The sequence below is a fragment of the Oryzias latipes genome, chromosome 18, assembly GCF_002234675.1.
Source record: "Oryzias latipes chromosome 18, ASM223467v1".
Taxonomy (NCBI): Eukaryota; Metazoa; Chordata; class Actinopteri; order Beloniformes; family Adrianichthyidae; genus Oryzias; species Oryzias latipes.
This window is the reverse complement of record NC_019876.2, coordinates 3,188,084-3,201,952: the sequence shown is the minus strand read 5'-3', so window position 1 is coordinate 3,201,952 and position 13,869 is coordinate 3,188,084. Positions and strand designations below refer to the sequence as shown.

Sequence of the window (13,869 nt, the reverse complement as noted above, 5' to 3'; positions counted from 1 at the left end):
ATTTGGATGCCGCCAGACAACATCAGAGTTGGTCAACGTTTCTATGGCAACCACTCTCACCAATCACTAGTGAACTCATTGGAAGGCCACACCCCTACCACTTGATAAGTCAGGAAACTGTGGTTTCTGGTGATTTTTGTTTTGCTTTTGTCTAAATGTTTGTGCAGAGAAGAGGCCAAAGGTCGGGAAGCATCCATTTATTATCGATGTAAATGTGTGGATGATCCTTGATGGGGCCGCCTCCCGGACGGACGCCCCCCCCCCCGTGGACAGGATGTGATAATGCACTTCTTCATGTTACACGTCACAACAATGCTGGCTATGAACGGCCCGGAACACGAAAGGCTGATGGGTTTCTGTTCCGGCGCGGCGCCGGACGTTCAGGAGCAGTCGCGGTTGGTCACATGGGACGGGGTCTTAGTCGTCCAGGAAGAAATAGTTCCCGCTCTTTTTCTGTTCCGTGTCCTAGATGAAACAAAAGACATTTAGCATCGTGTGGAGAAACGAACCGTGGATCCCGCCGGGCGCCAACCTTGATGGAGTTGAGCTTGTTGATGCGCGGCCTAAAGTTGTTGGGGTCCCTCCTGAAGGTGATCTCCAGCAGCGACAGGAAGCGGTTCATCCCCGCCAGCAGACCCTGAGGCCTGACGGAGAAAAGACACGGCCGTTAGACGGCGACCATCCGGACGTTAGCGCGCCGCGCGGACGATCCTCACGTGTTAGCCAGCGTCTCCCTGGAGGGAATGCCGTCGAACACGATGACTCTGTCGGCGAGGTACGTCGCCATGATGAAGTCGTGCTCCACCACAAACGCCGTCTTCTTGGCGTGGAGGATGTACCTGCCGACAAACGTCAGATCAGAAACGGCGCCCCACACAGGCCGGGCTGCGCAACTGCAGGTTCTTAAAAACTTTGAAGCTTCGTTCTAACAACAGGGACACCTGGTGGCCAACTGAAGCCGTAGCTCGACTGAAGCAGTACAGAAAACACAAAAGACGACAAATGATGCCGTTTTTCTGGACATTTTTAAAGAAATTAAAATTTAAACAAAAGTAAAAGAATTCTGATTGGAAAGAAAACAAGTAGAATTTACAACAACCTTAAAAGCAACTTTAGATGAAATACGGCCCTCACATTGACAACTGAAGTTATAATTTAAGGCGACACCAGTTTGACATTTTAGAGATTTAAAATTATATTTTTTTGTTTTTCTTCAGTATAATTTGGTGTTTTTCCAGTAAATTACAACCGAAAACACTGAAAACTCTGACATCCTTTCATTTCCTCGGTCTATAGAAGAGAAGCTCCACCTCTTGATGACTCTGGCCGCCATCAACCTCTGCTCGGAGTCCAGGTACGCCGACGGCTCGTCGACCAGGTAAACATCGGCCGGCTTCCCCAGACAGAGCGTGAGGGCGACTCGCTGCAGCTCACCGCCGGAGAGGTTCTGCACCTGCAGGGGGGGAGGGGTTTCCCGTTTAGAAGCGCCTCAGAGCAGCGGTGCGGCGTCGGCATCAGAGCGCCTTACGTCCTGGTCGATGATGCTCTCGATCTGCATGGGCTTCATCACGTCGGTGATGAACTGCGGGTGCGTGTACGCGTCCCGGATCTTCTCGTGTAGCAGCGCCCGGACGCTGCCCTGTGGACAAACACACCGGCGTCGGCACCTCTGAGACGACCACGCAAGTAACCGACTGAGCGGCTCTCACCTTGAACTTGGGGCTGATGGTCTGAGGCTTGTAGCTCACGTTCAGGATGGGAACCTCGCCTAGGAGACAGAGCGCAGGTCAGAGCGCGCCTGCGCGGCTTAGAGCCTGTCTGCGCGGCTCAGTCTGTGAGCACACTCACCTCCACTGTCGGGTTTGAGTCCGCCGGCCAACATCCGGATGAAGGTGGTCTTCCCCGTTCCTGCAAACATCATGTAAGATCCAGAGGACCAATAGGAACAGAACCAGAACCGCGGCAGCCTCAGAGACTCCCCCCACAGTGCGTTTGGCTACATTTTCTGTGTCTGTGGTTCAGTGGGTTAAACACCGTCTATGTTGGTCTAAAGTTTGAGTCCCAAACTGGTCACTCAGGAAGATGCTCCTCATGTTACTTTGTAAGCATTAGGTAACCATCCCATTAGTTTACTTGTAAAAGAATCCTGCTTTTAGAAGGTATTGTGTTTTAGAGTGAATTTAGACGCCATTTTACTCCTGTGAGTTCTCCATGACTCCGCCTATTCCATAAATCAGCATGTTTTGCTTCATTTATCTGGTCTTTGAGGAGTCGTCTGCGTGTTAAACAGCCGCTGAACGGCCCTCAATGAGGATGAACCCTGAACTCCAAAGCCGCTGACGCGCCGACTTCTATTTATGTAAACAAAATGCTTTTTAAAGTGACGATAGCTCCGCCTCCAAACTTCATGCACTCAGAAACGAGTTGCTGCTTCAGAAGCTGAGTGGTTGGAGTCAGAAAGTTGTGGTTCTTGGCTCAGAAGCTGCCGAAAAAACCGGGCGGCTCACCATTCTCTCCCAGCATCACCATGATCTCGGAGTCCGTGAACTCTCCCCCTTTGATGGCCAGCGTGAACTCGCCCATCGTCTTCACCATGTCTGGATACTGAACGCCAGAACAGAGGCAGAAAATTAATGAAATGTCATGTTCACATTCAGCACAGAGTTAGAGGTTTGGGGGCTTATCCGGGATATCAACGACAGTTTTTGGGGGCTTGTCCGGGATATCAGCAACAGTTTTTAGGGGCTTGTCCGGGATAATAACAACAATTTTTGGGGGGCTTGTCCGGGATATCAAGAACAGTTTTGGGGGGCTTGTCCGGGATATCAACAACAGTTTTTAGGGGCTTGTCCGGGATATCAGCAACAGTTTTTGGGGGGGCTTGTCCGGGATAATAACAATTTTTGGGAGGCTTGTCCGGGATATCAACAACAAAAGAAAAATTCAAATCTCACATACCTGGTAGTGTCTGAGTCTTTTCACTTCCTCTTCATTGGCCGTTTCTGCCACCTTAAAGACCAATGAGGTTTCCCGAAACCTGAGGTTCTCTGTGGGAACGTAGCCGTCCAGGAAGATGTTGATACCTGCAAGAGAAGCGGAGTGAATGAGCGAATCGGACACTTTGCAGCCGTGGCTTTCACTCCTCCGCTGTCTGAGTTAAGCTTGACCTTCTCGGACGCTGAAGGGCATGGTCACGACCCCGTAGGCGCTGGGGACTCCGTACAGACAGCAGATGAAGTCGGACAGGTAGTCCAACACGCTCAGGTCGTGCTCCACCACAATGATGTACCTGAGATGGAACAGGACGTTGAAGAACAAGAAAAGGATCCAGGAGAAAAGGCGGCGGCTGGTTCCTCACCTGTCTGGGGTGATGAGGGAGCGGATGGTGATGGCAGCCTTCAGCCTCTGCTTCACATCCAGGTAACTGGACGGCTCATCAAACATGAAACTGCGGCAGAAGAGCGGAGGCCGTGAGATCAAAGCAAAGAGCGGGAAAATGAGGATGAAACCAGGAACTCACATGTCGGCCCTCTGGATGCAGACGACGGCGCAGGCAAACCTCTGCAGCTCTCCTCCGGACAGGTCCTCCACGTTCCTCTCCCGCAGGTGACTCAGATCTGCAGCAGCAACAGACTTACAACGTCAACCGACGAAGAACCGCCAGACGCTCCCCAGAACAGGCGTTCATCGTTACCCAGCTGTTGGCAGACGATGTCTTGTGTGTTTGTGTCGTCCTTCCTGCCCAGGATGGAACCTACTGACCCCTGCAGGCAGATGTAGGAAGTGAAGATGTAGCCAAACCACAGACAGCCTGTCATCTAGAACCCAGCAGAGAACCAGACCTTCACAGTTTTGGGGATCTGGTCGACGTACTGCGGCTTGACGATGGCTCGCAGGTCGTCCTCCAGGATTTTGGTGAAGTAGTTCTGCAGCTCTGAACCTCTGAAGTAGGTCAGGATCTCCTGCCAGTCTGGAGGATTCTGGGGGAAAAAAAAAGATTCAAACCCAACAAACTCTGAGAGACCAGCAAAGACAGAACTGGACAGCCCCTGGCACTCACGTCAAACCTCCCCAGGTTGGGCTTCTGTTTCCCGGCCAGGATCTTCAGAGCCGTGGACTTGCCGATACCGTTGGTCCCCACCAACCCCAGCACCTCCCCGGGTCTGGGGATGGGCAGCCTGACACAAACGCAGAAAAACCCATCAACCCTGCTGGAACGGCAGCAGGAACCCAGAAACGTCCAGAAACTTTGGGGTTATTTTTGAGCCCAGAGACCAACGAAACACGGCTTCCCGTTTCCATGACAACGTAAAGAGACGTTTGGACAAAAAAAGGAAACTTTACCCTCCAGACAGTAAAGAAAAACCAGATCCCAAACACTTTATTTTGGAAATCTTCTGATTTTTTTTTTATTTAGAAATTATGCTTTGACTTTTTTCTCTGCAGCAGTTCCTGCGCTCCAACCGTGCATGGTGGTGCGATTCTGCACCTCTAGACGGGAACAAAGTCCAAAAGAACCAAAAACAGATCCTCCAGCCTTCAGTGCTGTTTCCGGTCTGGACTCAGAAGATCTTGGGAGTCCAAACCGTCAGAACTTGAACGTGATCATCTGGACTTTGACATTGACATCAGATTTTTATTCTACCAGAACTCAGTTATGGGTCTGCATGGAGCCCCGTGACGGGGTCGGAACCAGGAGAGGTTCCGGTCCGGGTCGTCAGGCGTACCTGTGCAGCTTGAAGGAGTTGGCGCAGTATCTGTGTGTGGTTTCCTTCTCCAGGTTGCTGGGAAGGTTGACGATGGACAGCGCTCCAAACGGACATTTCTACGAGAACAGAGACGGGTCAGAACCGGCCCGGCTGGCAGCACCGTCGCCACCTGCAGGTTGACTCACCTTGATGCAGATTCCGCAGCCGATGCAGAGAGACTCAGAGATCCACACGATCTTACTCTGCGGGGTCACCTCGATGCACAGCTTACCTGCACACACAGAGGGGGCGGGGTCAGCATCAGAGCGCCGCCATACCAGCCGCCGCCTCCTTTAGGGAGGGGGGACTCACCCATGCGCACCACCGGGCAGCTCTTCTTGCACTCCTGACGGCATTTCTTGGGTTTGCATTTGTCGTGGTTGACGATGGCGATCCTGGTGTTTTTATCCGCCATGATGGAAGGGGAGGGGGGGGGGGGCAGCGCTGAAGGGGCTTTCACCTGCCGGAGCTGCTGGACCAAACACACAAAAGAGGCGGGGTCTGTCGGGAAACCAAAGCTACCAGGAGATCCAGACTATTTAAGTTTAATGGACATAAAATAAACATCATTATATTAATGGAAAATCGCAGCCGAGGCTTTTATTTTGATAAACTCATGGAAGATCACAGCCGAGGCTTTTATTTTGATAAACTCATGGAAGATCACAGCAGAGGCTTTTATTTTGATAAAAAAGAAACCCTTTAGATTCTAAGCTTTGTTTGAATGAACTCGGGTCTGAAATTTTACCTAAATACAGTTTTTACTAAAAAAATAAAACAATTAAATCAAATAACAGAATCGATTAAATTTAATGTGAAAATTCCTAATTTGTGTCATGAAACTTCAACTTTTGTCATTCTAAATGCTAAACCGGTTTAAATAACCAAATAAAATCCGGTTCAGAAGGAAGATCAAGTTTCCTCCAGAAATGAACTAAAAGCTGAGAGTAAAACTAAAATAATCAAACGCTGCAGCGTCTGGGTTTTAGGGCGCAGCAGAGACGGGTGGAGCTTCAGACGCTGCTGATCTGAGCTTTTGATGCCAAAGTCAACGTGAACGTCTCACCAGAATAAGTCCTCAGGTTTCAGTTTGAGTTTTTGAACTCAAACTGAAGTCAGGTTTTGTGTTTTGTGTTAGTTTGGTTTTTGGCCTTTACGCCCCCAACATGAAGAAAAAACGTGACGGGCGGAGACGACGGTCTTTAAACTCCAGATTATTCCAGATTACAGAGCAGAACAGCACTAATTCACACGCCGATTCCATCATCCCATTCAAATGTTCGACTTTACGGTGCAGAAATACATCTAATATGTAGGTTTTGGTTTTAGAATGACTAAACTCTTAATTTGAATGAATGGCGGACGTAATTCGGCGCTGTGTGAGCTAAACGTCCCCATAGCGACCATAACGACAAATGTGGAGGGAAATACTAAAGTATGAACATCTAAACGACCAAAATAAAGAAGTATGGGAATAATTATGTGGTTTAAAATCAAGAGTGGATCAAAAAAGACGATCTACGGCGGTGATCGGGGAAGCTAACCGCTAACCCAAAGGCCTCACACATGACAGCTGCTCGTTTCTATGGTGATTCACGCAGATAAAGTCTGCGCCACTTCCGGGGTGTTTGGTAAAAACTCACCCTTTTTGGCTCCCGAGTTCCGGCTTCAAAACACACCGAACTCCCGGAGTATTCAGAGGGGAGAAGTCGGAGTAAAAACTTCTGTTTTTCAGCAACGTGTTTCTTTGCTGGAAGCCGGCAGGAAAGATGGCGGGAGGCGCGTGGGTTTGTGAGCGACCAGGACCTCTGACGTCATCGAGATGCGACATAGATGCTCGGATCGAAGCAACACATTTTGAACCAAAACAAAAGTGGATTTTAAAGAGGAAAAACGCCCTTTAAATGTGTTGATGCGACGTTCTAAAGGTGAAAACCATTGTTGAGGCTTGTTTTTGTTTGATTTTTACATTTTTGTTTGTTTGTTTGGGGAACCTAAACGATAGTGTTTTATTAGCGTACGTAGCTAACACACATTACCATTCGTGATCTTAGTTTTTCCGTTTTTACTGCTTTATTGTGAAATATTTAACAACTTGTTAAAGTTTTATTGCTACTCTGACTTGTTTTCTGTCTGCAATAACTCATTTGCTGTTTTATAATGGAGGTTCGTTAGGTTAGCCTAATGTTTTCCTAATATCTGCTAAATTTAATACTTCCGGTTTTCTATTGTTGCGCCGAATTTTCCGCCAGTTCTACCTGTTCAACCTTTTGTTCAAAAAAGTTTTATTTCCTGCACAATCTGTTGTTTTATATACAAATGATAATAAAATCCCAACATTTTCAATGGAGTTGGCAGTGATGCTTTTATCTGAGGTCCAGCCTTGGTGTTCGTTTGTTTCCCGGTTGCAGAATGGCCACCGCAAGCAAAACCCCACCTGGTGCCGACCCGAAGCAGCTGGAGCGGACCGGCACGGTTCGAGAGATCGGCTCCCAGGCCGTGTGGTCGCTGTCTTCCTGCAAACCAGGTAGAACCGACGGTCTGTGTGCCCCCCCTCCTCTGTGTGCCTCATTGAAACCCTGATGACGTCTGCAGGGTTCGGCGTGGATCAGCTGAGGGACGACAACCTGGAGACGTACTGGCAGTCGGACGGCTCACAGCCTCACCTGGTCAACATACAGTTCAGGTGTGAGTGGAACCGCGGGGAACGTTGGGGGGAACGTTGGGGGGAAGGTTGGGGTCTCCTGCTCTTCACCTCAGATGTTGGTGTTGTGAATCCAGGAGGAGGACCACCGTGAAGATGCTTTGCATCTACGCCGACTACAAATCGGACGAGAGCTACACCCCCAGTAAGATCTCCGTCCGAGTGGGCAACAACTTTCACAACCTGCAGGAGATCCGGGTAACGTCCAGTAAAGTCGGATGATCGGCGTCCGTCTGACTCTGCTGACCTCAGTCTGCTGTTCTGATCCCTGCAGCAGCTGGAGATGGTGGAACCGAGCGGCTGGATCCACATCTCTCTGCTCAACCAGGTAGAAACACACAGGAAACTGTCCACAGAGTTCAATGGAAACGTTGCTAAAACATTTTCAAACGGAAAAATGTTTTATTTGCACGAATAGCAGAGATTTGAAATCAGACATAAATATGAAAATATGTTTTCAGCACTAAAGTGATTTTTTAATCTTTGAGGGGATTTGGTCTCAAAGTCGCATTTCGATTATCGTTTCATCGATTTTCAAAGCAGGGGTCTTTTAATCAAAAATTCTTGTCTTATTCTAGGACATAGTTTCTGCAGAGCGGCAGGAGTTTGTTAGAAATTCACCTCTTGAGTTGTGAGCGGGATTGTTGGCAGTGAGCGACCCCGCCCCTCTTCCCCTCGTGTAGAGGAGCGGAGCTTGTGGGACGCCCGGCGTCCCAAACCAGCTCTATACCAACAGCTTTTTTTCATCTGCTGCTGATTCACAGTGATTTGAATTTAGAACAACTCAGAGATGCCATTTTGAGTTTAACTTTCCTGATAGAAGTCGTCTAACTTCAGAAAAATGCCACAAAAAACATGTTAAAAACAGTTGAAATCATCGTTTTCATCAGAGATTTCAGCCGATCTTTACTTTAGCGATTCTTCAAATGTTTTAGATGATTTTTTTTTTATTCTTTAATAAATTCCTGTACTTCTTATTTTTCTAGCACAAACTGCTTTTTTGTCACTTTTTATCATAGAAATTCCTCATTTCTTGACAACAGCTTCACTTCTGTTCAGTTCAGACGTCTGACTGCGTTGAAATAGTTTGACAAAAGAAAATTAAATCAGAAATCCGACAAATAAACCAAGTGAAGTGATGATGAACTGAGAGACGGTCCAGTCTAACCTCAGAGGTGTTGGAGGGTGTTTTGGCGTTTTGGGTGGCGGTTGCAGCTGCCGTCTCTCCTCTGCCTTCCAGCGGACCAACGAGCCCATCAGCACCTTCATGATCCAGATCGCGGTTCTGGCCAACCACCAGAACGGCCGGGACACACACATGCGGCAGATCAAGGTCTACACGCCGGTGGAGGAGAGCTCCATCGGCAAGTTCCCACGATGCACCACGGTGGACTTCATGATGTACCGCACCATCAGGTGATCCCGGGAGGTGCTGGACCCGGAGCGGCGCCGGCCGGGACGGTTCTGAAGAACCTTCGTGCCAAACTTAGAGGATGAAGAGGGAAGAGCCTGCAGGCCCAGAGCGGGACGTTTCCCACCAACAAACATTTTCTAGACAAAATATTCAACTTTATGTGGAAACAGCTGCAGTCTGAACACTTGACATGTGGAATTCTCCTTTTTTAATGTAAATAAAACCTTTTCACAAATTCACAGATTTGTTGTTTTTGAGGAAAGTTTGAGGAAAAAACTTCAATTAATAAGTTTTAATAAGCTAAACTCTTTCAAACATTTCTGGTTTTTTGTTATTACTGTCTCTTATATGTGCCAAATTGAAAACTATTAACATCCTTGAAACCAATTTTAATAAGGAAACAGAAAATATGTTTTTTGTAGAACTTTAACGTAACATTTTTATATTTGTTTCTCCTAATATTATGATTTTTTTTCCTCATAACTGTAAAACTTTAACGTATGTTTTGACTTCTTTCTCTTAATTTTACAACTTTTCTTTCATAGTTTAATGTTCACGTAAAATTGTGACTTTGACTTCTTAAGATGATTCTTATCTCATAATTCTACAACTTTTTCTCCTAATTTTACAGCTTCATTCACGTAAAATGTTGACTTTGTTATAGTTTTACGACTTCTTTCTCATAATTTTATGACATTTCTCGTCATTGAACGACTTAATTTACATGCAATTTGACTAATTTCTAACAATGTGATTTTTTCTCATATACAGTATGTAAAACTTTATTGGTTGACTACTTTTAATAATTAAAATCTTTCTCTCAAACAGCTATTAATACAGACAAATTAAGGATCTAAATGCTAAAATCTTCCTGAGAAACTCAGATTTCAGTGATGCAGTTTGGTTGTTTGACCAGCAGAGGGAGCCAGATCACACGCAGAGAGAGCAGAACTCTCTGGTTTCCATGGTAACCGCATGTGTAGGAGTGGCTGGATGAGCTTGAATGGCTCTCATGTGTACATCTTCATCCTCTTGAGTCAGTTCTGCGTCTCTTTCGCTTCCTGGTTCTGATCCACAGAAACCAGCGTATCCGATTTCCCAGCATTCAACGTGCAGGTTTGGACTTTAAAAAAAAAAGGTGAAGGAAAGGAAGGTTTATTGAAGGCAGGAGCCCCCAGGAGGAGGGAGTCAACCTACTCAATGTAAACGGGTTTGGTTCTTGAAGGGACCATTCTCGTATCAAACATGATCCCACCCCCACCGTGTCTCACGAGACCCGAGGAACCAGGAAGAGCCTGAAACTGCAGCTTGTCATTACCCGATCAGTCTGCACATGCTCACTTCCACTACAGCGTCTTACAGTCTGGGAATGTCTTCAAATGTTCATAACAAAAATAACATCTTAAAATGTTTATACCGAAACAGCTACCAGATCTGATACCACCGGCCCATCTGTAACCTCTATCACACTCTGCGGGACGGAGGTCTTTACGGGTCTCCAGTGATGTGATGCTGTGTTAGGAAACTGTTAATGTGATAGCAGAGGATAGTGTTCAACTGGTTTCATCTCACTATGAAACCACCTCCCCCTTCATTGACTGATGATGATGGCAGACCCGAGAGGAGGATCTTCACAGCTTTGGGCTGCAGCATCACGTCTCAGATGTTTGCCAGTTGCGGGTCTGGCAGTGGAACGCCGCAGGACGACTATCAGCATCATCAGCCGGGGTTGGAATAGAACAGGTGGAGGGAGTATCAGCAGAGGGGCTGGCTGTTGCAGCAGGAAGTGTGACTCAAGAGCAGCAGCTCACATGCAGTTTACTCTCATAAATGCACAGAATGAAGACTCCACAAACAGCAGATAATGGTTTTTATTTTAAACATAAACTGCAGTTGAATAAATCTGAACACACACCAGTCATTATCAGAGAAACACATTCATGATTGTTCTGCTTTGATTATAAGAACCATTCTGACAAAACCACAGACAGGAGAACCAAAAAAAAAAACTTCTACCAAAAACTTTAAAGTCTCAGATCCAGTGGCCTAGAAATTTCACAAGTCTATGTGAAAAAACAGTGTGCACTGATGCCTGTCTCTACCCAAACTGTAATGACTACCTGATCTGTAGCAACTATCTGATCTGTAACAACTACCCCATCTGTAAGAACTACCTGATCTGTAATGACTAAAAAAGTAACGGGCATGGTATCTAAATTGAATCCAGGCCACTAGAAAGTCCCGTACTATTTAGTTTTGTATTAGTTGGGCAGTAGGGAGGGACTTTGGACATAGCCAAATCCCCCGTTGCCATCAGGGTTTTCATTTAGCTGAACAAACTCAGCGGAGTCTCCTCCTGAGTACAGGAAGTAGTCGTAGAAGCGCAGACCAGCATGAAGTGGCTGAGTGAAGGTGGTCTGGACTCTGTGGAGAAGAGTCATGGTTTCAGAGACACTGTAGAAGGCCAGAACACCTGCTCCGTGGTCCAGGTACACTCCCACCCTAGAGGAACCGGGACCAGAGAGACAGGTCTGCATGTCTTTGTGGTAGAAGATGTAACTGTTTCTGTCGCAGTATAAGGCCCAGGATTTGTCATCACTTCCAAACTGTGATGTTCCAACATTCTTGTACGCGACTGCAACGTAAATTGCTCCTCCGGTCCACTTCACTTCCCAGTAATGGCGCCCGGTCAGACTCTCTCTGCTCAGAACCTGAATCCAGGAAGTGAACCGGTCCGGATGGCTGTGATAACCCCCGGTATTGACCGTGAATGTTGCTTTTCTGTTTGCAGCAGACAGTTCCAGATGGGGGTGTGCTGTGTTCAGATCCAGTGTGAGTTCTGAATACTTCAGAAAGTCTTTCTTGGTCTTTGGTTCTGACGGTTCAGCCTTCTTCTGCATCGAAAATATAATTAAAACCAAACTGATGATCAAACAGATGTGATAGAAGCTGAAGCACTTCGAACCAAACATCTCACCAAAGAAGGACTTTGGTGAGATGTTTATCCAGTTGTCCTCCAGGAGCTTCTTTAATTTGTCCCTGACATGTGCCACAGCTGCTGTCACCTCCTCACCGTTCCTCACAGGACGAAGGTGGAAGCTGGATGAGTGTGTGGACTCACTGAGTGCTGACAGTGAGGGGTATCTGTGCAGGAACTGGCTGTGGTCCTCTGTGTGAGAGAGCTGCTCCATCTCTCTGTCTTTGCTCTTCAGATCTCTGATCTCCTGCTCCAGCTTCTCCTGAAGATCCAGGACTCGACTCACTTCGAATTCCTGCAGGTATCTGATCAGCTCCTTTGCCTCAGATCTTCTTGTCAGGATGAGACGAATCATCTCAGAGAAGATCCCCTCATTGTCTTCCAAAGTTTTTTCAAAACCAACCTTAATGTTCTTCACCTTCTGCTGGAGCTCCTTCACAGCTTTTGCACAGTCCTGGATCTTCTTCTGGGCTCGTTGTCGAGTCTCCTGGAGCTTCCTCTGCTTCTCAGACCTTTCTTCTGCTATTTGGGCTGTTTCATGACCCCGATGTTCATCCATCAGACAGACGTGACAGATGAACTGCTGATCAGTGCGACAGAAGATCTTCAACTCCTCATTGTGATGGGGGCAGATTTTCTGTTTGTCTTTTTGTGAAGCTGAAGGTCCAAACTGTTGTTTCTTACCGTCGGATGTCTTCTTCTGTTCCACTAACTCTGCCAACATGATGTTTTTCTCCAGAACTGGCCTGGGTGTGAAGGTTCTCCTGCACTGAGGACAGCTGGGGCTTATCCTCTGGTTTCCTTTACTCCAGTAGGTCCTAATGCAGCTCATGCAGTAGCTGTGACCACAGGGGAGCGTCGTCGGGTCCTCCAGTAGACCCAAACAGACAGAGCAGGACAGAGCTTCTTCGTCCGGCTGCATGTCTTTCGGCTCCAAACCTGCTCTCTGAATCACCCTGTCTGGAACACGGAACGTCTAGAACCAGCTCAGTGACATTTCCAGGCACCAGCCCTTCATCACTTTTCAGCCACGCCCATTTACGGAATAAGGTGGAACGTGCAAAGGAATGGAGGAAGCTCAGTTTTCTTTGTCTAAAGTGAAAATAAAGTATTTCCAAGTTTCATCAAGGAACAGTGACTAGATTACGGTCAACCTTACAACCAAACCCACCTCAGAACAGAAGAACTTCCTCAAAGTCAAAGCAGATCTTCTGTTTAACAGCAGAGAACGTCATCATAAAACCCAGTCGGTCGATGTCAGCAAAATCTGCAGAGTTCAGAAGAATGCGGTTAAACGTGGTGCCGCAAAGACCAAAAGACCCTCGCCATTCATCCTTTGAGCTTTGGTTAAAGTCTTCCCAGCTGTCTTTTCATTAGTATGATGCTGTTAGCTAAAATTAAAAAAGGACATAGTTTCTGTAGAGCGGCAGGAGTTTAGTAGAAATTACTTCTAAAGCGTGGGCAGAACTGTTGGTGAAAAGTAAGCCCGTCCCCACTTCCCATCATCCATCTGTTACACGATGAAAGCAAAGACGGGCATGGAGCTAGTGGTCTACAGGTGGATGCATCAGAATGGAGCAGAGCTGGGAGCTGCTGGCCGCTGATTGTAGCTTCTACATCACCAATGTCTCTTTCAAACCGCATGAACTAGAATAAAGACATGTTCAAATGCAATTTTATGCTCCAATTTGTTGATATATATCCTCCATTCTCAGGAAAATAGGTAGCAAGTCCTTTATTAATGTTTTTTACTGCATAATTAAGCATCAACTAACTATTAGGTAAAGTGTTAGACACTTTTATGCATTACTTTTTATTATTAAGTGTATTATTTAATGTATTAGTCTGCAGTTAATTCAACTTTGCTGAATGTAATAAAAAGATGTTATCTTCATTCAATAGTTAACTACTGCTATGCAGTAACTAACATTAGTAAAGGCTTTTATTATTGTAAGTCACTGCATAATAAAGCATTAATTCATTATTAATGTATTACCAAACAAGGATGTGGTTTCAGCTCCAAACG

The 13,869-nt window shown here is 46.6% G+C and overlaps 3 protein-coding genes across 5 annotated transcripts; 1 reads left to right on the top strand and 2 right to left on the bottom strand.

The window, feature by feature from the left end:
- Nucleotides 1-182: 182 nt before the first annotated feature.
- Nucleotides 183-6,512, bottom strand: abce1 (ATP binding cassette subfamily E member 1). 2 transcript variants are annotated; one of them, XM_020711491.2, is made up of 19 exons: nucleotides 6,392-6,512; nucleotides 5,061-5,217; nucleotides 4,895-4,980; nucleotides 4,728-4,825; nucleotides 4,061-4,178; nucleotides 3,843-3,980; nucleotides 3,695-3,764; nucleotides 3,521-3,617; nucleotides 3,359-3,448; nucleotides 3,168-3,289; nucleotides 2,959-3,083; nucleotides 2,508-2,604; nucleotides 1,849-1,908; nucleotides 1,710-1,768; nucleotides 1,529-1,639; nucleotides 1,311-1,453; nucleotides 717-839; nucleotides 533-644; nucleotides 183-465 (listed from the first exon to the last, which is right to left on the bottom strand). In XM_020711491.2, exons 2-19 carry the CDS (start codon nucleotides 5,161-5,163, stop codon nucleotides 418-420), a joined length of 1,800 nt encoding a protein of 599 aa, XP_020567150.1. In that variant the 5' UTR covers nucleotides 5,164-5,217; nucleotides 6,392-6,512; the 3' UTR covers nucleotides 183-417. The 2 variants fall into 2 exon arrangements, with proteins under 2 accessions (XP_020567150.1, XP_023821863.1); XM_023966095.1 differs by having other exon boundaries at nucleotides 5,061-5,220; nucleotides 6,392-6,500.
- A 5-nt stretch (nucleotides 6,513-6,517) lies between these two features.
- Nucleotides 6,518-9,105, top strand: anapc10 (anaphase promoting complex subunit 10). 2 transcript variants are annotated; one of them, XM_023966107.1, is made up of 6 exons: nucleotides 6,518-6,676; nucleotides 7,160-7,275; nucleotides 7,344-7,434; nucleotides 7,530-7,650; nucleotides 7,730-7,780; nucleotides 8,693-9,105. In XM_023966107.1, exons 2-6 carry the CDS (start codon nucleotides 7,161-7,163, stop codon nucleotides 8,870-8,872), a joined length of 558 nt encoding a protein of 185 aa, XP_023821875.1. In that variant the 5' UTR covers nucleotides 6,518-6,676; nucleotide 7,160; the 3' UTR covers nucleotides 8,873-9,105. The 2 variants fall into 2 exon arrangements, with proteins under 2 accessions (XP_023821875.1, XP_004079652.1); XM_004079604.4 differs by having other exon boundaries at nucleotides 7,727-7,780.
- Nucleotides 9,106-10,721: 1,616 nt separating this feature from the next.
- LOC101171944 (tripartite motif-containing protein 65-like) lies at nucleotides 10,722-13,449 on the bottom strand. The gene has a single exon (XM_004079617.4). The coding sequence runs from the start codon at nucleotides 12,763-12,765 to the stop codon at nucleotides 11,128-11,130; it is 1,638 nt and encodes a 545-aa protein (XP_004079665.1). The 5' UTR covers nucleotides 12,766-13,449; the 3' UTR covers nucleotides 10,722-11,127.
- Between the last annotated feature and the right edge of the window lie 420 nt (nucleotides 13,450-13,869).

Bases quoted from the DNA above. Each gene is read 5' to 3' on its own strand.
- abce1 (XM_020711491.2), bottom strand. From the start codon at position 5,163: ATGGCGGATAAAAACACCAGGATCGCCATCGTCAACCACGACAAATGC. The intron at 4,981-5,060 runs GTGAGTCCCCCC...CTGTGTGTGCAG, and splicing joins CTGCCCGGTGGTGCGCATGG to GTAAGCTGTGCATCGAGGTG. The intron at 3,618-3,694 runs GTAACGATGAAC...TTGCTGCTGCAG, and splicing joins CATCGTCTGCCAACAGCTGG to ATCTGAGTCACCTGCGGGAG.
- anapc10 (XM_004079604.4), top strand. From the start codon at position 7,161: ATGGCCACCGCAAGCAAAACCCCACCTGGTGCCGACCCGAAGCAGCTG. The intron at 7,276-7,343 runs GTAGAACCGACG...TGACGTCTGCAG, and splicing joins GCTGTCTTCCTGCAAACCAG to GGTTCGGCGTGGATCAGCTG. The intron at 7,435-7,529 runs GTGTGAGTGGAA...TTGTGAATCCAG, and splicing joins CTGGTCAACATACAGTTCAG to GAGGAGGACCACCGTGAAGA.
- LOC101171944 (XM_004079617.4), bottom strand. From the start codon at position 12,765: ATGCAGCCGGACGAAGAAGCTCTGTCCTGCTCTGTCTGTTTGGGTCTA.